Genomic DNA, 23,899 nt, shown 5'->3' with positions numbered 1-23,899 from the left:
ACACAAAGCTGTAGAGAGTGGTCTGAGCCCTGACATGCCTGGCTCCAACCCTTAAGTCCTGTCTACTCATGGCCAGTAGGCCAGTATTGCTTCACCTCTACCCACCCCTCCCACCCCGAGTTCCCCCACCCCATTCCTTTTAAGCAAATTCCAAACACCATATCATTTCATTGGTAAATATTCAAGAGGTACTTTGAATGCCTTAAAAGTTTAGTTTAGTGAAAAATGGAAATTTTCACATTTTAAGATCCTTCTTGTGGGAAGAAGCTATCTCTCTAGAAACCTCAGGGCAGTAATCCTCAGAGTTAGGGGTGGGGAAATGATTTTTTTAAACATTGACCTTGGGGGACCTTGTCAACTGCTTGTTTTCCCAGAGTTGCCTTCTGCAGGTCTCCTCCGTTTCCTCCGCATCTCCCTGTCCTCCCTTCTCCTTCTCCCTTCCCCAGTTAAAAATGGCAGCATCTGATACTTCTTGGAACTGGTTTGCTTCTGAGTGTAAGAGCAGAGATAAAAGGGAACCACTTGCTTAAGGGAAAAAAAAAAAGATTCCAAGTAACAGAAGCTTTACCTTCTCAAGAACCAATTTTTTTTTTTGTTGTTATTTTTAACCACTATGAATGGGACTGTTTAAAAATACATTCATTTTCTGCCTTTTTAACCAGAGTCCACTGGATGTTATTTATTTATTTTTTTTTTAACTTTACAATATTGTATTGGTTTTGCCATACATCGACATGAATCCGCCAACTGCAGAGTGTTTGCAATACAGCTATTGTGCGCATGCTCAGTCTTGTCTGACTCTTTGTGACCCGCTGGACTGGAGCCCGCCAGGCTCTTCTGTCCACGGGATTTTCCAGGCAAGAATCCTGGAGTGGGCTTCCATTTCCTACTCCAGGGGATCTTCTCAACCCAGGGATCCAACTTACACGTCCTGCGTCTCCTGCACTGGCGGGCAGTTTCCTTACCACTACTGTCATTTCACAGTTTATCTGTCACCTCCCTCATTGCTGATTTTATGCCCTGCCAAGGTGCTTTTCCTTATCCCTTTTGAATCTTCTAAGGGTGGATTAGCTTTATTAGTTCAGTTCAGTTCAGTCGCTCAGTCGTGTCCAACTCTTTGCGACCCCATGAATCGCAGCACCCCAGGCCTCCCTGTCCATCACCAACTCCCGGGGTTCACCCAAACCCACGTCCATCGAGTCGGTGATGCCATCCAGCCATCTCATCCTCTGTCGTCCCCTTCTCCTCCTGCCCCCAATCCCTCCCAGCATCAGAGTCTTTTCCAGTGAGTCAACTCTTCGCATGAGGTGGCCAAAGTACTGGAGTTTCAGCTTTAGCATCAGTCCTTCCAAAGAAATCCCAGGGCTGATCTCCTTCAGAATGGACTGGTTGGATCTCCTTGCAGTCCAAGGGACTCTCAGGAGTCTTCCCCAGCACCACAGTTCAAAAGCATCAATTCTTCGTCGCTCAGCTTTCTTCACAGTCCAACTTTCACATCCATACATGACCACTAGAAAAACCATAGCCTTGACTAGACTAACCTTTGTTGGCAAAGTAATGTCTCTGGTTTTCAATGTGCTATCTAGGTTGGTTGGTCATAACTTTCTTTCCAAGGAGTAAGCCTCTTTTAATTTCATGGATGCTATATAAAGGTAGGTAAAGTTAGAACGAATGAACTGTGAGAGTGTTGTTTCCCCAAGCAAAAGTGTATGTTGTTGGACTTAAGGACCTTGTGATATTTGAATGCTCAGAGGCTGTTTTGGCTGTTTCCTGATTTTCAGCCATATTCTGCAGAGATGTTACTGTGTAGCTACCTTTCCCGTGGGTGAGGCACCCCTGTGATGGGGCCCTATAATAGGAACCTTTCTTCTCACTCAAAATACAACTTAAGAAAGGCTTGAAAGGCCAACTATGTAGTTAGTGCATGGGAATGTTAGAAAACGTGTTTTTGGACACATTTCTTGCATCTCACCGCTGGATGTTTGAAAGTGAGTTGGTGGGAGAGAAATAAAGGGATTTTAAAAGGTGGCCATTCTGTTTTTGTTGTTGTAGTTGTTTAGCAACTGAAAGGTAGAGATTTGCGTTTCAGACCTTGCACAAAAATTTTATTTGGCTAAAAATAATTAGACATATGGGTATATGTCAAATTTATAGTAGAAACTAATAGTCTGATTTTTTTACTCAACAAAATGAACTTCCTCTCTGCTCTTCTTTCTGTTTGAGTATAATTGCTTTACAGTGTTGTGTTAGTTTTGCTGTACAGTGAAGTGAATCAGCTATAAGTATACACGCATCCCCTCCCTCCCACCCCCTCCAGCCCACCCCTCTAGGTCCTCACAGAGCACCGGGCTGAGCTCCCTGTGTTATGCAGCAGCTGCCCACTAGCTCCCTACTTTATACATGGTAGTGTTTATGTGTCAAACCCAATCTCCTGTTTCACCCCACCCTCCCTCCTTTCTGCTGCTCTTCAAAGAGGGAGTCAGAGAAGGCATTTTCATCCCCTCTCACCCCATGCTTTTTTAAAACTCGCCTTAGGAAAATGACATAGTATTTTTCAAAACCAAGCTGTGCCTTATGCAGGTTTATACACAGGATGTGTGAGTTACATCAGTTTTTCCCTTCTCACACCCAGACCAGGGTTACATAGTTCTGTGAGGTGTGCTTGGGAGTTGTGATAATATGGAATGCTGGAGAGGTTCCAGAAGCTGTTGGTAAACAAAGAATGCAGCTCAACAACAGTTAGCTTCTGCTAGTGATTTCAGAACTTACATCTTGAGGGGTGGGGAAAGAAGGCAAGTATATGTAATACAGCATGAGAAGGCAAGAGAAAGTGTGATGACCGTCTTGAAGATTTGGGTTTTAATTTCTGCCTTTCATTTTTCTAAACGCCATACAGGTAATTTAATAAAGAAGATTAAGCTGTATTTGGTTGACATTATGAAAGATCTCTCTACTTTTAACCCATCATATTTAAAGATTTATTAGATCAGCCAAATAATTTTTTCTGTATGATGATGAAGCTGTCTTTGCTTTGTGTTTTTAACTAGCAGGATTTTCACTGATATGTTTAGATAAAAGGAGTACAAAGTAATAGAAAATCACAGCTGATAGTTAAAGATGGATATGTACATGTTAGAGGTTTGGGAAATCTGATGGATTAGTCAGGAGTGGGTTTTAGAAGTGACTTTAAAGCTTCCTGTACGTTCTCTCTTACTGTTGCCTATTACATGAAAGGAGTGGGGTGTTTACAGAGCAAATATCCCAACAAATTGCTTTCAGCAGTCACGGGCACACTGAAACACTGACCCATCAGTAGTTCCGGTGTAGTTTTTGCAGAGAGCTTCTGGTCATATGGCATCTTTCTGGTCTTCATGACCACCCCCGGAATATGGCACATCAAAGGCTGGAGAAGTGGAACTTTTAGAAATCTGGGTAGAACTTTTCCTCCAAGAAGTACCAGGGAGCTAAATAATGTCTCATGCCATTTTTTCCATGGTTTAAGCCTCTCTTAAGCTTCCCCAAGTCCATCCTCTCTGAGGCTCCAGATTCCTCCAGTCTCACTGAGGTCATCTGGAGATGCCTGTCCTGCCCTGGTTTCAAAAATCTCAACTGTTTTTTGGATTCATTCTTTCATCATAACGACAAATATTTATTCAGCTTCCTGCCATGGCCAGAGCTCCATTTCCGGGTCACAGGGGAGCACAGAGCTGAATCCGACACTGATCTTTCCCTTCAGGATGCTACTTGGGAGCCCAGAGGCCTATGGGAGATTCTTCAGTGTGAGAGAGACTGGGATGTGCCTACGGCTGTAGCTGCTGCTGCTAAGTCGCTTCAGTCGTGTCCGACTCTGTGCGACCCCATAGACGGCAGCCCACAGGCTCCCCTGTCCCTGGGATTCTCCAGGGAAGAACAATGGAGTGGGTTGCCATTTCCTTCTCCAGTGCGTGAAAGTGAAAAGTGAAAGTGAAGTCGCTCAGTCGTGTCCGACTCCTCGAGACCCCACAGACTGCAGCCTACCAGGCTCCTCCGTCCATGGGATCCTCCAGGCAAGAGAACTGGAGTGGGGTGCCATTGCCTTCTCCGAGACACAGTCAAATGGGTTATAAAACCAGTTTAGAATCAACCTTCTACCAAAAAACAAGCCAAAGAAACCAAACCCCAAACCAGTTGCTGACACCACACACTCTATACACGTTATTGCCTGAGATGACAGTCTTCTGACCCACTGAGGATGGGCTGGTAATGGGACATTTCCTCTAATGGCTGGTTCATTTCTGCTCCAGATGTCAGAGTCAGGGGGATGGCAAGGGAGCAGTGCTGGGAGAGGCCATGATTTTGTTTTACACTTGGTCAGGTTTCACCATGGAATTGTCATGGCTTCATGCTAAACTTTATATTCTTTGTTTTGCCTTTTTCTTTTTAAATTTTTTTTTGAGGGGGAGGGATGTGGGCCATTTAAAAAGTCTTTATTGACTTTGTTACAGTGCTATTTCTCTTTTATGTTTTGGGGTTCTTTTTTTTTTTTTTGCTGTAAGGCAAATGGGATATGTTTCCTGACCAGGGATCTAACCCACACCCCCTGCATTTGAAGGCAATGTCTCCACCACTGGACCACCAGAGAAGTCCCTGCCTGTTTTCTCTTTTAAAAGACTTTGTCCACAGTAGGTGGCAAGATCCTCAAGTCCTTTTGAAACATACCTGCTCTGCTATCCTTGAGCAAACCCAGCTCACAGCTAGAGGCATAGGAGGGGAAAACACCCACACTTACTGAGCACACCCAGGAAATGTTTTCTCATTGGCACCTCACAAACACCTGGGAAGAGATTATCTTTACAGGTGAGTAAAGTCACTCCAATACTGTTGCCTTAATCCCATAATCAGAGGAGCCTGGTGGGCTACAGTCCATGGGGTCACAGAGTGTCAAACATGAATGAGCAACTGAGCACAGTCTGAGGTTGAGTTTATCTTTATGGATGAGTAAACTGGGGATAAATAATTGACACCCATTCTCGGCCTCTCTGGATGAATCCAGTTCTCCTACCAAGGTTTGAGTGTGTCCTGTTCCCTGAGATTAAACTTTGAATCTCAGAACTGCTCAGCTCATTTGGAATTCTCTCTCCTTCTGTTAAGTGAGTGACTTTTTACACCTAAATATATAATGTTGTTGTTGTTGTTTAGTCACTAAGTTGTGTCCGACTCTTTGCAACCCCATAGACCCTGCCAGGCTCCTCTGCCCATGAGATTTCCAGGCAAGAATACTGGACTGGGTTGCCATTTCCTTCTCCAGGGGATCTTCCTGACCTAGGAATCAAACCCGTGTCTCCTGCATTGCAGGCAGATTTTTTACCACTAAGCAATCTGGGATGAACATAACCACAGTTCCACTATTGAAAAAGAAGAAAACCATAAAACATTCATATCATCTCATTTCTACGCCCTATTTCAGATTTCCCTAATGTCTTATGTGTTTTACAACTATTTTTTTTTCCAAGTTCAGTTTTATGAAGGTCACCCATTGCATTTTGTTTTTAACTCCAGATTTCTCTTACTCTGGAGCAGTCTGCCTCCAATCCTTCCTGTTCAATTTTTTTTTTCATGACATTGACTTTTAGAGGAACCAGACCAGTTTTCTTTTAAGCTTTTTTGTTGACAGTTTACCTGGCAAGTGTCTGGCAAAATGAAGATTTCAAAAGTTCTTTAAAATTTAAAATAAGTATTTTCTAGGAGGTGTATTGTCAGATGTTGCACCTGATGTACCATTTCTGTTGCTAGTATATTTGAAAAGAATCTTTAGTTACAAAAATAAGGCAGTTGTAAAATGTTAGAACAATTCAGAAATACAATTGGCCCTTTGTAGCCACGGGATCCACATATGTGGGTTCAACCAACTTCAGAAATATTTTTGAAAAGGAAAGTTCCAGAAAGTTCCAAAAAGCAAAACTTGAGTTTGCCAGACTGGCCAGCTCTTTCCAAAGCATTTATATTGTATTAGGTATTGTAAGTAATCTAGAGATGAATTAAAGTATAAGATAGGTTCTTTGCAAACACCGTGCTATTTTATATAAGGACTTGAGCATCCTCGAATTTTGGTCTCTGTTGAGGTCCTAGAACCAATTTCCTGCAGAGACTGATGGATGATTGTACAATATATGAAATATAAAATGAGAGTTCTGCTTGATACCATCACCATGGGGCCCTGAGATAACAGTCATTTTGGAGAACTTACTTTTTTCCCCATTTATTTGTTTATTTCCCCATTAATTTTTTTGTTCATTATAAAAACAGTGTTTATCTGTGCATGTTGTTGTATGGTGTACTTTTTATCACCGTATTATGGATTGTGTCCTGTCAAATATGTATTTAAAAGCAGGGACTGTGTTTAGTAGTGGCTGGGATACATGTGCACCAAGCCAGCTGCATTCTTCCCTGGGCGTTCAGAGAGACACGCCCAAAGGTAAAGTACCCGGCCCAGGACGAGAAATGTGACTCGTGCCCACAGAGCAAATAGTTTTCTCTCTCTGAGCCTCTCTAGTTTTTCAGTATAGGAATCGAATCTTGATGTCTCCTGCCCTGTGTTTTAGCAAGTTCATGGAAATGTGAGAGGGGTAAGCTCTTTAAGGACTCCGTAGTTGAATGCTGATCCTCTCTCTCTTTTTTCTCCTTTTTTGGGTGGGTCCCACCGTGTTTTTTTCTGCCGATATCAGGAGATCATCAGGTTGGCCTATCTTGGAGGTAAACACGACACTCTGCCAACATAAAGTGATTTAGAAACGTTCATCTATTTTACCAAGCCCAGGTCTCTTGCATATGTATTTTAAGCCTTCATAAAACATGTACCTGTCACGCTGAGGAATGTGCCGAGGGCAGACATCAGAGGCTGGCCCAGGGAGGCTCGGGAGTGTGTTTGGCTGTGTTGTAGGGTTGTGTCCTGACAACCTCCTGGCTTGAGGCCTGGGGTGATTTCTGACAAGAAGTGATTTCTAAATATTGAAGCCATTAGAATTATTAATTCAAGAATTCCTGCAAGTAGCTATTCCTGTTTGTCTAAGTGTTGGGGGCTCAGAGGTAGCAGCCTGACTTAGGGAATCAAATTAACAAAACGATCATATGAACAGGAGATGGTTCTTTGTGCTTCACGGGAAACAGAAAGTTGAACAGAGAGGCCATGTGGACATGTCTGGCTTCTTTGGAAGATGAGAGCATTGGAAACCTTCCAGTGAGAGCCTTGCTGGCACAGGGCGGATGGTAAAGCTGCTTTTGTTGTTGTTATTTTATTCTTGTGTTGTCCATGGCAATAATGTCATCACTGGCATTCATGGGACATCTGGGGGTCAGTAAATCTTGTTATTAGTGAGTTAAATTTGGTGTAGTTTGGTGATGGGCTTTTGCATCAAGCATTTTGTAAAGGAACAAAATGAGAATAGGGTGGTTCCCCACATCTGTCTAAATATTTGGTGAAAAAAGGATACAGCTGTGATTTTAAGTACATTAAAGAATTCGTGTATTCACTTTTTCTTAAAAAAAAGAAAGTTGCAGACTAACTCATCATTAATTACTAATTTATAATTAATAATTAAATGCATATTCATCTTTTTCTATCACCCAATAATAAATAAGATAATACAGTAAATAAGAAAATAAGTATAAGTATTAAAAATAAAGACAAATAATGTTAAAAGAGGAGCAAGATTAGATTTTAAGTTCAGGATCAACAAATTGCTTAAATCATTGAACCCCACTTTTTCCATCTGTAAAATAGGGATTATAAGTCAACACCAGACAGCTGGTAATGGGGTTGAAATGAGACAATAAATTTAGAAGTTTAAAAAAAGTTCAAATTTCACTCCTTCTTTCTTGAGCGGACAGGCTGTATTATGTAACAACCTAAATAGGAAAAGAATTTGAGAAAGGATACACGTATATGTATAATTGAATCACTTTGTTATAAACCAGAAACTAACACAACATTGTTAATCATCTATACTCCAATATAAGATAAAAAGTTTATCTAAAAAAGAATAGAGAAGAGACTTAAGAAGTTTGAAGTTAATGATACTTGAAGCAAACTTTCTGGTAGCTGGGTGAAGAGGGGCAATGAGAGATAAATATCTTATTGAACTCCAAGTGTTGCTGCCTATCTGAGACTTCTCCAACCTTATGGTTACACTGACTTCAGTACAAGCTGTTGGATGGTTTTAATAGAAGGTTGGTTCTTAAGTAAACATAATATTTTATTCACTATGTTTTCCCCGATCATTAAAGCAGTGTTCACAACAATAAAAACAGAAAATCAAGAGTAGTCAAAGGAACATTAAACCACAAAGTCTCTCATAATTCTATTGACCTGAAACAGCCATCATTAAAACTACCATGGTACACTGAAGGAGCTTCCCAGTGGCTCAGAGGGTAAAGAATCACCTGCTGTGCAGGAGAGAGTTCGGTTCCTGGGCCGGGAAGATCCCCTGGAGAAGGGCATGGCTACCCACTCCAGGCAAGTATTCTTGCCTGGAGAATTCCTGGCGGGCTGCAAGTCCATGGGGTCACGGAGAGTGGGACATAACTCAGTGACTAACACTTTCACTTTCATACATTGAAAGAGATTTTCTTTACCTGCGTTGTCATAAATATTCAGTTTTTAACTCAACCAGAGTTAATATAGTAACTTTTCCTTCTATCATCAGTGATCTCGCAGCACATGTTTTGGTTACCTATTTTTTTCAATTATAAAAGTGATACTCTGTAAGTAGATTAAGAATAAATCTTTATTAGAACACACAGAAAAGTAAAAGATATCTCTCCCAAGAGATATCTTGGGATATCTTCTCCCAAGAAGCAGCCACCCAACAGTTTTCTGTGCATCCTTTCAGAAATATTTAATATATACACAAGAATATTTCTTTCTCTACATATTTTTAATTTTATGCAACTGGAATCTATACATACAGTAAGCATCTTGCTTTTTTAAATTCCATTTAATTCTATGTCCTAGATTGCCACACTAAAAACACTAGCTACCTAGCCTAATTCAAACAACTTTGCAAATGATATATTTATTTCAGTTGTCAGTGATAACACATTTTTACACTCTGTGGGTATAGTATTACTTATGTAACCAATCCTCTGTTGATAGAGAAAATATTTCAATTTTATGCTATATGTACATGCTAAGTTGCTTCAATCATGTCCAACTCTTTGCAGCCCTATAGACTGTAGCCCACCAGGCTCCTCTGTCCATGATTCTCCAGGAAGAATACTAGAGTGCTACTTATAAACAATTTTTCAGTGGATGTCCTTTTCAAACTTGGACAAATGTATCTCTGTAAAATATTTCTTAAAGTAGTTCAGAGAGTAAAAGGATATATACATTTAAAGTTTTATGTATTATTGGTAACCAAGCTTTGTTTTTTTAGCATTTCATCAGTTTACACTCTCACCAAAAAATGTTACCCAGCATTTTCCTCAGTGATGGGTATTACTAATTTTTTTTGTCTGTGCCTATCTAATAAATGAAATATGATCTCTTAAAAAATGTAAATTGAAGTTGCATAGACATTGGTTTGAATACTGCCTTTGCCACGTGATTTCTTGGAGTCCTTTTAATTCTCTGGACATCTGTGTCTCTAGCCATAAAGTGGATCTTGTCATATCACTCTTGTAAGATAAGGTCAAATGCACAGGTTCCACCAAGGCGCTTGGGAGCATCTTGAATCTGGCTCTTGAATCTGGGCCTCAGGGGATGTGCTCATGTGGGAGGAACATGTGCCGCCTGGAGCTTCCCTTCCAGCCCGTAACCTTGCTTCTACATTTGTGTTTGCAGCGACCCTCCGGAGCACCACTCCGGGCATGGACGCCTTTTTCCGCACCTGGAGGAGCACGGGTGGTAGTGCCCCATCACGAAGCTGCTAAGGCCATCTCAAGGGCGTGGGCGCCAGGACACGAGGGCAGCATCCCAGGCCTGCAGAGCCATGCCTTTTGGCCTGAAGCTGCGCCGGACGCGGCGCTACAACGTCCTGAGCAAGAACTGCTTTGTCACCCGCATTCGCCTGCTGGACAGCAGTGTCATCGAGTGCACGCTGTCTGTGGAGAGCACGGGGCAGGAGTGCCTGGAGGCGGTGGCCCAGAGGCTGGAGCTGCGGGAGGTAAGGGCGCGTGTGTGAGGAGTGGAGAGGCCACAGCGCAGCCCGGGATTCGGCTTGTCAGCCTCAGCCTGGTTTCTAAGCATCCTGTGAGTCCCAGCGTGGCCTCCCTCGTAACACTTTTCTGTGGATGCGGGGACCTGCTCTGATGCTGTGAGAAGCAAGGGCACCCCCTAGAGCTTGCATGGGGCTGGGGGTGGTGGGGGGAAGGAAATAAGGGTGTGTGTGTGGCAGTTCCCCTTTGCTTTCAGCCCATGAGGAGGCTGTAATGAGATTCTCTTCCCCTAAGTCATTTACTCTCTTTAAAAACAATCAAGTGGGGTAGCTGGGGTTTTGATGTTCCAGCTACATATCAAGGAGAAAACTCCCACATACAGGGTGGATATAGCTGCTTTTATTTTTTGTTTGTTTCTATACTCTCCTCTTCAAAGAGGGTAAAAGAAAAAAAAGAAAAAAGCATTTATTGTGAGCATGACCATTGAAGCTTTTTTTGTGGGAGCTTGTAAAATGGGAGTTTTGTTCCTCTTAAGATTCCTCATGACCCGTGTTTTCTTTGGGCTTTAAGCAAACCCAGGATTCACCATTTAGACAGTCACGATACCTCTCTTTAGAAGAGACGCCTAGAGCAATATGCCCTTTGGTAATAAGCAAGCCCTGCTGTTTTGCAGCCTTATAGACATTCAGGAGAAGAGACTTTTGAGAGAGACCCACTCAGGCATTTGTTTCTTGAGAGCTTTGTAGGCTGGTAGGTAAGGGACCATGGTTGAATGGTTGCCAGCGTTGAAATGATGGCAGACCCCTGAGAGTCAAGCCCTCCTTAGGGTAAGGAAGAGCCTGTGATTGCCGTGGGCCCTGGGATATCATTGCCCAGTTCTCAGGGTGGTCCCTCTGAAAAATGATCACATTTGATCTGTTTCCTCACCTCTCAGGATCCACACCCTCTTTCCATTTGCACAAGGAGTTGGGGTCAGGGAAGGTCTTCCTCTCCCCTTGGCACCTACCACAGGCTGCCTCTTATCCTCTGAAGGACTGTTTCACCTGAGCACTTGTTTCTCTGACTGGTCTTCATGTTTATACATTGGTTTCGGTGTTCAGGTCTTCCTTTGACTTTTCTTTTCCTGTGGAGGAGACTGTCCTGCCCAAAGGATACATGTAGCTTGGTAACTGACACAATTGGATAAGCATGTGAAAGGTTCTGACCTTGGTGGTTGATAGTTGGCTCTTTTTTCCTTATTAGTAGCACACTGGGGTGTACACATTTAAGCATCCATGTGTAAATCGGCATAAAGCATGCATGTTTTATAGTTTGCTGCTGCTGCTAAATCGCTTCAGTCGTGTCCAACTCTGTGTGACCCCATAGAGGGCAGCCTACCAGGCTCCCCTGTCCCTGGGATTCTCCAGGCAAGAACACTGGAGTGGGTTGCCATTTCCTTCTCCAATGCATGAAAGTGAAAAGTGAAAGTGAAGTTGCTCAGTCGTGTCCGACTCTTAGTGATCCCATGGACTGCAGCCCACCAGGCTCCTCCGTCCATGGGATTTCCCAGGCGAGAGTACTGGAGTGGGTTGCCATTGCCTTCTCAGCTTTATATTAAGAAAATAAAATAAATTTTGATTTCAATTTTGATATACATTAATTACAATTGGTGTTGTATTAGATAACTTAAAAATAGACTCTAGGGGGGATCCCTGGTGGTTCATTGGTTAAGACTCTGCGCCCCCAATGCAGGGGGGCCCAGATTTGATCCCTGGGCAGGGACCAAGATCTCACATGCTACAACTAAGAGTTCACATGCCACAGCTAAGACCCAATGCACCCCAAAAAACAAAAACAAAAAGCCCAAAACATTGTAGGGAATTTCCTGGCAGTCCAGTGTTTGGGACCCCATGCTTCCGTGGCAGAGGACACGGGTTCAGTCCCTGGTTGGAGAACTAAGACCCTGCAAGCTACATGCTGTGGTCAAAAAAAACCCCCAAAAAACATAGGCTGTATTTTTTAAGGCAGTTTTAGGTTTATAGCAAATTTGAGTGGAAAGCAGTGTCCCGCCCACAGTGCTTCCCCACTATCAACACCCCACGCCAGGGTGGCGCCTTTGTTACAGTCAGTGAACCCACATTAACACATCGTATCACTCAAAGTCCGTCATGTATGTGAGGGTTCACTCTTGGTGTTATACGTTCTGTGGATTTTGACAAACGTACAATGATCTCTGTCCATATGGTAAACTTGTTTTTTAATTTAATGAACAGTGATTTTTAAAAATATACTCAAGCGTTAATGTGAAAGGATACGTGTTTTAGGGTTAAACACATATTCCTCTTCCAGCAAAATAAAGGGTCATCCTGAGGCACCTTGGGTCACCAAAGGCCTCGTTGTCTCTCTACTGGCGTTTGACTGCGTCCTGTATGACTCCATCCTCCTGTTACTGAATGCAGGTTCCTATGTTACTGAATGCAGGTTTGTGTGTTTGATACACAGTGAGGCCAAACCGACATGTCCGAGTTTGGGGCCAAAAAAAGGTTTATTGCAGGGCCAAGCAAGGAGAACAGTGGGCTTGTTCTCAAAAATCCCTGAACTAATATGGTAAACTTTTCGAAGGTCAATTCTGGTTTTGAGTGCACGGCTTTGCTGCCATTTTGGTTCCCAGGCCTGGTTCATGTGATCAGTAAACAGTTATCTCCTGGGGAAGCAGAATATGACAGGGTCCCTGCTCCCAAAACCCTGAGAGCTGGGAGAATAGGAAAAACAAGAAACAAAGCAAAGAGAACATCCTGTGCCAAGGTATAGAAACAGGAAAGAACATGGAATTTTCAGGGAAGGGCAGAGGGCAGTTTGTACTGATCTGTGTGCGTGTGTGTGTGTGTGTGTGTGTGTAGGGGTTATGGAGGGGAGGAAGGAGCAGGTGGGTAGATAGGTGGAGACCACTTTTGAAGGGTTTGATGTGTCTAAGTACTTTTAACTGTTAACAGATCCCATAGGACATTGTTCCTAAAACGTGTCACAAAAATAATTAAAATAATCACCACCTTTTAATGCACCGCGTGCTATGCCGAGCACCTTTTGTGGATCAGCTCATTTAATGCTTCTTACAAGTCTGCCAGGCGACTACCCTTGCCGTCCACTTTTATGGTCCAGGTAGGCTGACTCCACTGTTCTAATTCCCAGGGACGTGTGGTGGCAGAGAAAGGGGCCGTGGTAAGATGCTTTGAGAAACACTCTCATAAGTCCTGCAGTTAAAAAAAAATATGTGTTAAGCTCGGTGTTGCACAGTTATTTAAGCCTTCTAATAAATACTCTTTGACTCCTTTAGGGAATAAAACACTGCCTTGAAATAGAAAGCCATCGAAAGATTCTAGGGTGAAGCATGGCACAGGCACCTTGCCTTGTAAGAAAGAACCAAGTGGCAGGAAAATGATGGGGATTGGGGTGATGGGAGGAAGTAAGTGAGCGCAAGAGTGAGCCACTCAGTCGTGTCCGACTCTTTGTGACTCCATGGACTATAGCCCGCCAGGCTTCTCTGTCCATGGGCTTCTCCAGGCAAGAATACTGGAGTGGGTTGCCTTTCCCTTCTCACAGAGATGCCAATTAGACCTAACAAGAACCTGGTAAGAGGAAATAAAATGAACCCTTTAAGAAAAAAAATTTAATTCTTTTGAATGAGTTCAGAAAAAAAGATATGAGTTTCTGACTGGGAACTTTTATTAAGGAGGAGACTTGAGAGATACAGGAGGCTCAGAAAATTTAGAATTCTGATAATACAGCTACAATATATTTGAATCAATGGATTTTACCCTTTCCCTTACCCCCAAATAAAATCTTGTGTGGAACTCCAAAAGATAAGATGGAGCTGCTCTGTTTGCTGAAGGGATTGATAGGATTTTCTGGAGTCCCATCTCCTTGTGCCTTTCCCACCCCCCACATGGCTTGAAAAATAACTGCCCTAGATTGGGAGAAAAATAGCTAAAAACAATGCTGCCTTATGATTAACTCTTATATTTGAAAAATAAACACATGGAGAACAGAGTTTAGTGGCTAAGAATGTGAACTTGAACCAAACTGTCCGAGTTTGAATTCTGGCTCTGTCACTGACTTGCTCTGTGATCTTGGGTAGTACCCTGTGCTTTTGTTTTCTCATCTGTGAATGCAGATGGTAAGGGTAGCAGCCTCCATGAGCTGTTGAGAGGATTAAGTGAGTTAGTTTTTGCAAAATTGCCGCTGTATCACAGTGTCAGGCACACAGGAACCACTCAATACAGTAGTCTCTTTGGCAAGACAAACCACTCAGATCAGACAAAGAGAAATATCGTATGATATTGCTTATATGCGGACTCTGAAAAGAAATTATACAAGTGGACTTATTTACAGAAACAGACACAGACTCACAGACTTAGAGAAGGAACTTATGGCTGCCAGATGGGGATGGGTGGGAGGAAGGGTAGTTAGGGAGTTTGGGATGGACATGTGCACACTGCTATAAAATGGGTAACCATCAAGGACCTGCTCTGTGGCACGGGGAACTCTGCTCAGTATTATGCAACAACCTAAATGGGAAAAGAATCAGAAAAGAATAGATAGCTGCATATGGATAACTGAATCACTTTACTGTACACCTGAAACTAACATAGCATTGTTAATCAATTATTGTCCAGTATAAAATAAAAAGTTAATAAAAAAGCTATTACCCAGGCCCCTCCAGAGATTGGACTCTCACCCTTTCATAAGTCTCCTTGTTGCATTTTTAGATGGCTCAGTGGCACCCCACTCCAGTACTCTTGCCTGGAAAATCCCATGGATGGAGGAGCCTGGTGGGCTGCAGTCCATGGGGTCGATAAGAGTCGGAAACGACTGAGCGACTTCACTTCCATTTTCACTTTCATGCATTGGAGAAGGAAATGGCAACCTACCCCAGTGTTCTTGCCTGGAGAATCCCAGGGACGGGGGAGCCTGGTGGGCTGCTGTTATGGGGTCGCACAGAGTTGGACACGACTGAAGCGACTTAGCAGCAGCAGCAGCAGCAGTCATAGAAACTATGATCTACCACTGAGCCAAAATCTTTCAGTTCCTTGACCAGTTACTAATTTCAGATTGTGCTGTCCAGTAGGATGGCCATTGGCTACATGTGACTATCGAGCGCTTGAAGTGTGGCTAGCTTAAACTCACATGTGCGGTAAGTATAAAATATACAGCAGCTTTTGAATATCTAGTATGACAAAAAGCTAAAATAATCTCATTAGTCATTTTTATATTAATTACATAAGTAAGTACGTGTTAGTCACTCTGTCGTGCACAACTCTTTGTGACCCCATGTACTGCAGCCCACCAGGCTCCTCTGTCCATAAGATTTTCCGGTTCAGGATACTGGAGTGGGTTGCCATTTCTTCCTTCAGGGGATCTTCCCGACCCAGGAAAGATCCAGGGAAGAAGTTGCATATTAAAAGCATAATACTTTGAATGACCATTTTGAATAAAATTTATTGAAATTTGAATTTTACTTCTTTGTACTTTTTAATGTAGCTCCTAGAAAATTTTAAATTAAGTATATGGCTCACATTATATTTCTGCTAAATACTGCTGCTCTAAGAAAAGCAAGGAGGCCACTTTAATAGTAATAAGGAATATAAATAATTCCAATAAAATGTAAAAATTTGCTGGAATTACTTCCTTTAGGAATAATCTTGACTCTACCTTTTTTTCTGAGTTATTTTTATTGGAATGAAATTGCTTTATAATTTTGTGTTAGTTTCTGCTGTACAATGAAGTGAATCTGCTATGTGTAGATATATCCCCTCCCTCTTGGACCTCCCTCCTACCCCCACCCCCATCCCACCCATCTAGGTTGTCACAGAGCCCTGAGCTGTGCTAGACAGCAGGTTCCCACTGGCTATCTATTTTTGTATATGTTAGAGAATTGACTATACTTTTTCCCTCGTGGCTCAGAGGGTAAAGCGTCTGCCTGCAATGTGGGAGATCTGGGTTCGATCCCTGGGTCGGGAAGATCCCCTGGAGAAGGAAATGGCAACTCACTCCAGTATTCTTGCCTGGAGAATCCCATGGATGGAGGAGCCTGGTAGGGCTACAGTCCACAGGGTCGCAGAGTCAGACATGACTAAGCGACTTCACTTTCACTTTAATTAAAAAATAATAAATTAAAGAGAGATAAAGAACAAAAGTACTTGAGACTATTCTTCCTGGCCATATTCTATTCAAGATAGAAAACTTTTTTATTAGGAAATCCAGCACTTTGTGGAAGGATGAATTTGATAACTCTTGGGTCTCTTCTAAGGCTGGAATGGGAGTCCTGGTTTTAAAGGAGCCTAAAAAATTCATAACCGTTTCATAGCATTGGTGATTATCCTCTAAGTTATCCCCCTTTTCTTTTACAAATTTGTATTTTCATCTTTACTGAAAGCTGATTTATCCAAAGCTAAAAATTATGGTAGAAGTGTCTCACATTTTGCTATTTTCATAATGGCTAGAGTTTATAAAGGTACAGCGTCTTAACATGCATTTCCTTTCATCAAAGTAAAGCTAGCCTACACTAAAGACATTGCTATGGCTTGATTTTATGTTAATCTTTTGGGAATTGGAAATTTATCTGTGATAATGGGAGTCCTTGAACACCTCATTCCCTGGGCCCGTGAGATAATAGCGGAATTTGCTGTGTTTTATAACCAGCTTAAACGCATCTAGATGTGTTTGTATTTGCAGGGGACTAAAATAATCAACCATGATTAAGAAACGATTGAAGAGTAGGCTGCTGGGGAGATTTCTGAATTTTGTACTGTGTTTCCTCTTTGTAAAGATTATAATGTGAAATCTTATCAGCTTAATGTCAATTCTGTAAGGTAAATTGGCACCGTGTCTCTTTTCTTGATAGACAGATTGTAGGTGAGGTAATCCCCTGGTCTTCATCTTTTTGTTCATTCCAAGTGAGTGGTATAGCCTCTGAAGGAGGGGTTTTTCTTGGCTAGATTTGCTTCTTGGGTCTGTGTTACTCTGCAGTTTCTTTTCCTGTACTTTTATGAAGAGATTGCCTAGGAAAATGAAGATGGTGCAGTTGTTAATTATAGACGTGTCAGTTATAGAAATCCCAGACTACCCAGAGTAGAGGTTGATTGCGCATAAGTTGTTTTTTGCAGTTATCCAACTGATGTATGGTGGTTTATTTTCCAAAGCCGTTGGAATTTAATTGCGTGAACTGCTATTTCAGAGTCTGTGTCTAGTCATCTTTTGAAGTATTTTCCATACCTCAGTGAAGGTTTGAATGCTTGTATGTAATTCCTCTATATTTTATGTGGAGGCATCTCAACCTTTCTGCTTCTTAATTTACAACCGAACTATATGCTCCTACAGAGAAACCCTTGCAACCTAATGCAAGGTATTTTAAACTTTTGCTTCTGGATGATTACCTCTTCAGAATGCTTGAGATAAGATCACTGGATTTAATCTCTGGTCCCTAGTAATTGCCAAGACTGTGTCTGTAACCTTTATAAACAGTTAGCATTTAAGCTGTGCTGTTGGTCACAAAACTAGAAAAACAAAACCCTAAAAAAAATAAAAACAAAACCTTACCCTCATTAATAGCTACTGTGGGGGATAATACCATTTTTACAGATAAATGGACGGCAATCAGAAACATCTCAAATTGTTTTTAAAGGCCTTCTTCACTATAGTCTTTTGATGATCCCACAAGAGGGATCTAACTTTCACGCTGGAGGATTTACAGGCCAATCTGCCACTGAAGAAACCTATTTTTGTGGGCTCACATACACTTATGCTTTCCTGTTAAAATGCAAAACTCCAAACCAAATAAACCAGGAAGCTACTCATATGAAAATGACAGTTTAGGGTGACTCTTCTTCCATTGTTATTTTAGTCGTGCATTTTTAGCAGTTGATTCAGAGATGTGGTTCCTCTCCCTGGGAACTGGTTCTCCTGTCTTCTTTTTCTTATCTGCAGTGAATGCATTGCAGAATTCACGGCACCAGAGCTGTTTTTCTCTAAAGAAAACTAGAGAAATAAAATGGGATTTAGAGCTCACACAGAGGTATTGTGAGGCTTAGATGGACCTGGCTTATGTTTGGTGCTTTGGAGATAAACCAAGCAAGTGTCTCAGGCATTTCACTTGGGCAGTGCGGTAGAATCCTTTCGGTCGTGGAGGAGGGGGTTTCTGTTCGGAATCCACCACGTTTTCTTCAACCGCGTGGCTCTGTTGAGCAGAAGAGCTCAGCTTTCAGATTTCAGCTGGAGTTGAAATTGGCAGGTGGCTTATACATAGGCCTGGTGTGGCCCCAGCTGGGCTGGATGGGATTAGTGGCCCCTTGGATGATACACAGGAAGTTAACTGGCGCACATGTTAGTCTGAGTGAGAGGTTAGGTTCTGGTTCTATTTCTTGTGACGCACTGTGAGACATGGCTGAGTAAACGTGCGGCCTTGTGAACTTGAATAGAGCAGGGTAATAAGAACTTGGAGACAGGGTCTTTCCCCTCTGTTGAGCTCTCCAGAGCAGGCATATGGCAGAGGAAGAATAGGGAGGGGTGAGGTGGGAATGGAGAATTTACTTGGAGCAGAGCTTTATGAAACAGTGTCAGATGGGGTGGATAACTGAATTCAGCACTTCTAAACTAGGTCGTTCTGGCCATAGCAGGTAGAAACTGTGTCCTCCAGGTTGCACTGTAACCCCATTTCTTGAATAGTTAAATAATTGTTTCATTGGATAAATGCATGTGAGTCACCCGGAAATATCCTGTGTCTTGTGGAAAAGGCTGTACCACAGCAACAAAAGTATCTTATGCCATGGATTAGGTTTTGACATTAAAAGTGGTTTGCCTTGTTATTTGGAATTCTATACTAATAATCATAGCTCAAGACTATTTTCACACCATGATTCTCTTATACCTCATCACCTTCCTTTTCTGTGTATGTACATGTGCACACATGTATATCTGTGGGTATATATGTATTCCATGGAATACTTTCTCAGGGTGTTTTTTCTTTCTTTCTTTTTTATTTTGAAGAGCAGAGATCAGGTCTCATTTAATGATTGGGTGGGAAGGAGAAAAGGAAACTTAAAATACTGGTCTTTAAAGCACAGGAGAAGTAAAACTTACCTTTTTTTTTTTTTTTTTGCAAAATCAATTATAGAATGTTTATGCAGTTATTGTGGACCCTTTATAGTTTAAGTGCTACTAATTTGAGTGAATGTTACAGTTTGAGTGAAGTAGGGACCGTAAAATCATACCTCCGAATGTCAAGACTGCTTTTAGTGAAAGGTGATAAATCATGGCTGGCCTGCAAAGCAGTTGCAAAGTTCGCCCTCACTTTCTCCACCCAGGCTTACAAAAGGGCTCTTTTCCAAGTAAAATAATTATCACATAGCCCATCACTGCTTACATATATTACCTCATTTATCATATACAGACTCACTCCTAGTCATCCAGAATACTGTGGAATACCCTTATACGGAACTGTGCTCCATGAAGGAATTCGGTGCAATGCAGAACTGCATTGGATCCTTTTCAGATGGTTTATTAAATTAAATCCCCGGATTGCCTCATTTTCAGGCTAGCCTAAGCCCACGTGATAGATCCCCTCGGAAAGCTTCAGAGTGATATTCCAGTGTCCCATAAACACCTTTAATGAGACTCTTAAAGAAACTGTTTGGGGAGACACTGCTTTGCGATGTTTTTCTTATAACTTTTAGATTTTTATGTTACTCGTAGACCTTCCAGCTTCTGCTTTTGCCTGCCTCTTCTCCTTTATTTCCAGATAACTTCTGTTTTCTGATTCTGTGGTTGACAGGGATGCCAATAGCGGCTGATGACGAAGATGCTTGAGTCTGCTCTTTTTTTTGTTAGTTAGGGTGATGATCGTGGTGATACATAGCTGCAACAGAAAGCACCATTTGTGAAGTAGTTACGTAAGGTGGGCCACGCACATGGTGGACGGTCTTTATCTCATTTATGCCCCGAACAGCCTGTGGCTGATGGGGGTAATCACCATCCCCATTTCGCAGAGGAAAAAGCTCCAAGACTCTGGGAGGCTCCATCACTCATACAGTTACGGAGACAGCGAGTATAGAAGCTGGGAGATGAACTGACGTCAAAGCCTATTTTCTTTCCGTTCAGCCACATTTCATTTCTTCTATATCATCAGTCACATTGGAACAACTAATGGACTCGCTGGAGCTGGGAAATGAACAATAGGGTCAGAATTCACTCAAGCAAGTTGGCCTAAGTTTTAAATAGAAACATAGCCTTGGTTCTGTTTGTTAGCATTTTGTTGCTCGAGAAATGCATAGATTTCTGGTGTGGACTTGCCCTGTGAAACATCGTGGAGGAAACGGTCCCATCTGAAAGCTCACACATTTAAAAATATCCTTTAGAATATTTAGATCTGCAGTTTTATATAGGGAAGGATATGTCTGGTTTTCTAGTAAACTCAGAGTCAAGACGATTACACATTTTGGTGGCGTGGTGACGGGATAGATGTACTGTATCGTTGAGGGTGCAGCCAGCTGTAGTGGGAACTTGGGCACAAAAATGCCTTTGGAAATTAAACATTGTAATGAAATCATGCCTTTGAAGGCAGATTTCCAGGTGTGCTGTGAACCATTCTAGGCTATAATTGAAATATAAAAGAATGCTTCAAAAGCAGTGATCTGTGTTGTTGGTTTTTTGTTTTTTTTGGGTGACTGCTGTGCTAATCCTGAAATCCTAGCATGAATTAATATAAAGACAGGATTGGATGCATAAAAGTACCTGTTTTAATCATTTAGCACGTTGTTCAAAACTCAACCAGTTGAGGCTTCAAGTCCAAGGGTGAAGAATCTCACTTTCATCTATCAAATCCCCCCCACTGATCTGCCAAGAACAGCCACCAGGGGCTCAGGGCAGCTGTGAAGAGCGACTCCTTCCACTCTCCATGCTTAATATGGGGGAGAGACTCGCTGCAGTTCATGTATAATGAAGTGGTCGAGGCCGATGTTTTTTAAGGGACTTCATTAAAGCTCAAACAGAGTGAATCCATTTTCAGTTCAAATCAGGTACCCTATGAAAACATTCTTCGCTGTGGACGCTTAACGTTGGCAGAAGGTTTCATCTTCGGAGTTGAGCAGCAAGTTACTTTGCAGCAGGTGCAGGAGCTGTGTTTGCCTCTGCCAGCGAGCTCCATGTGAGATCACGAAGCATTCCGAAAGCACAGGGAAGTCAGCCTCGAGATCTTAGAATAAGTCCCCATGGTCTCCACTCTGTATCACCCACTGCCTTTACCTAACACAGGTGCATCTGTGCCCAAGTGTACAAAGAGCAGCCATGGGTAGGAATACTGCCATCTGGACACTCGGGGTGGTTTACAGTAAGTTCTGTGTGCCTCTGGTTTTTTTCAAAAGTTCCTAAGTAAAAGCTGGATCCTTGTGTCCGGGCTAGGGGACCAAAGGTGAGGTTAGACGCTGGAGTGGTCTCAGGATGCCCCTTAGGAGGCCCGAACTGACGCTGTCTTGTCTTTTTACCTAGACACACTACTTTGGCCTTTGGTTTCTCAGCAAGAGCCAGCAAGCACGATGGGTGGAGCTGGAGAAACCTCTGAAGAAACATCTGGACAAATTCGCTAATGAGCCTCTGCTTTTCTTTGGAGTCATGTTCTATGTGCCAAATGTGTCATGGCTTCAGCAAGAAGCCACAAGGTAGGTGCTTTTCTCCGTGTTCCAAGCAAGGGTGTGGAGTAACTGAGGCTTCAGACGAAGTGGATGAGCTGGTTGATTTAGGGGTGTGTGTGTGTGTGTGTGTGGAGTGGAGGAGAGGGGAGGTAGTTGGGGATTGTTTACCACTTTGCAGCTTTAGAATTTTTGTTTAAATCCATGTAGCTCATGCCAGCGGTTCCCTCTTCTGCTTGTGAGGTAACAGTGATCCTGAGACAGGTAGAATTTTGTGTCTAGAAGCATAGAAATATTAATTGGAGACTGTAAGTAAAATAAATATGCTAGAATTTAATTTAAAAAAATTAACCACCTAATGCTGTTTGGTCCACTCCTTCCCTCAAAATGTCCCCAAACAAAATGCATCATCCGACTCTGGATTTGAGGATTGAGAAGGTCACTGAAGATGGGAGTAGAGTTGAGTAAAGCTCAGACAGGGTAAGAGTTTTGGTTTGGTAGGTTTAATACAAAGAAACAGGAAGCCAGCAAGGAGAGAGACCTGGGGATTGGCCCCACCCTCCTGCTCATTGGCTGCTTTACCTGGGAGAAACCCTGTGCTGTCTTTGAAATGGTATTTCTCCCCCATCTGTAAAATGAGGGATTTGCATCTAAGTCTTGAATGACCTGATGAGTCTGCAGCTCTGTGAATGAAATGAGTATGTTTTAATTGATGTTCGTTAAAATATGCAGGTGGTGGGGGGTGTTTCCTCATCAAATGGTTATTTCGAGTAATGAAGGGAATTGCACAAACTCTCTACTTATAAGCCTTTTACTCTGATCATGGCATTCAGAGTGCTTGGGAAGCAATGCCAGTGACATCTGGGGTAAAAGGAACAGTTTGCTACTTGATTATTATATGTGTCATTTCTTAGATTTTAAATTTCTGAAATAAGGATGCAGTTGAAATTTTTATTAACATTTTAAGGTGATAGTGTCCATCCTCTTCTTTTTGTAATCCAAACTATTGTTACATAGGTGGTGTGTCTATAAAACAGGCTGTGAGAGAGCTGACTGACCCAGGAAACCTGCATCAGTCTTTCAGGTGTCATTCATTTGAAGCACTTAATTATATACCATCATGTGCTGCTTTTTTTGAGTGATTTCATTTAAGTCTTTTCTGTCTAAGAAATTATCTCCTCAAATCTCCTCAAGTCAAATCAGATCAAGATGATTTCCTCCAGCTTTTGAATCCTTCTTGAGTACTTTATACAGTGTTAGGAACACAGCATTAGGTTAATAAATACTTGCTGATTCATAGCTCTTGGACCTTTAAATGCAAGTCCATGAGTGCCAAGGGTGAAACATGGACTATAAATTAATGCATACTGAGAAAAGTTCAGCCTGTACGGAAAAAAAAAAAAAAAATGAAGTGGTGTTCCTCTAGACAGATTTATTCTGTAAGGTCTATTTGGGAAGAGCAGTTGAAGTGGTGAGGGACACAGAAATTATGCTTATGAAGTTAAAAACACAAAAGATTGTTTAAGCTTAGAAAGATGAAGACTTGCAAGGGTTCAGTAGCTGCCTTTGGACTTTCATGGGGAGGGAATTCTGTGTCAGCTCTGAAGAACAAAACTAGGGTCAGTAACAATGAAGTTCAAGGAGTTGAAAGACTTTGGTTATTTGGCTTGACATAAGAACAGAGTTTCTAATAATTAAAGCCATATAAAAGTGGAACAAGCAGACTTACAAAAGAGCAGGCTCCTTGGTCTCTGGAATTGCTGTAGCTCAGGGTGAATAGCCTGTGTGGTGTCTTGAAGAGGAGACTGCCATATTGGATAGGATGTTGGAATCATCAGTGGTTCTCAGACCAGGGCTTGCTGGATCATAATTAACCCAAAGCATTTGTTCGAAATATGGATTCTAGGACTGCACCAGAAGTCTGAACTTGGATGTCTCAGGCTGGGGATCACAAGGATGTGTTGTTTAAAATGAGCGATATTCCTCAGGTAGTTCTGATGTTCATCCAGACTTGGGAATCAATTAGTTAACCTATAAAGCTCTTTACAGTTTCAGATTTTCTAGATAAGTAAACAATGCTGCGTTATTTGATTGTCAATATTTGCCTATAT

The 23,899-nt window shown here is 42.1% G+C and overlaps 1 protein-coding gene across 5 annotated transcripts in view; it reads left to right on the top strand.

Moving 5' to 3' along the window:
• The window catches only part of PTPN14 (protein tyrosine phosphatase non-receptor type 14), a 190,279-nt gene that overhangs the window by 62,250 nt on the left and 104,130 nt on the right, over positions 1-23,899 (top strand). For all 5 annotated transcript variants that reach the window (XM_044942707.2, XM_006074263.4, XM_044942703.2 and 2 more), the window contains 2 exons: positions 9,818-10,139; positions 21,649-21,818. In XM_044942707.2, the coding sequence (XP_044798642.1) occupies positions 9,966-10,139; positions 21,649-21,818 (344 nt within the window). In that variant the 5' untranslated portion in view covers positions 9,818-9,965. The remainder of the gene's footprint in view (positions 1-9,817; positions 10,140-21,648; positions 21,819-23,899) is intronic.

This window comes from Bubalus bubalis, chromosome 5, assembly GCF_019923935.1.
Source record: "Bubalus bubalis isolate 160015118507 breed Murrah chromosome 5, NDDB_SH_1, whole genome shotgun sequence".
Lineage (NCBI taxonomy): Eukaryota > Metazoa > Chordata > Mammalia > Artiodactyla > Bovidae > Bubalus > Bubalus bubalis.
This window is presented reverse-complemented; position numbering and strand designations above follow the sequence as displayed.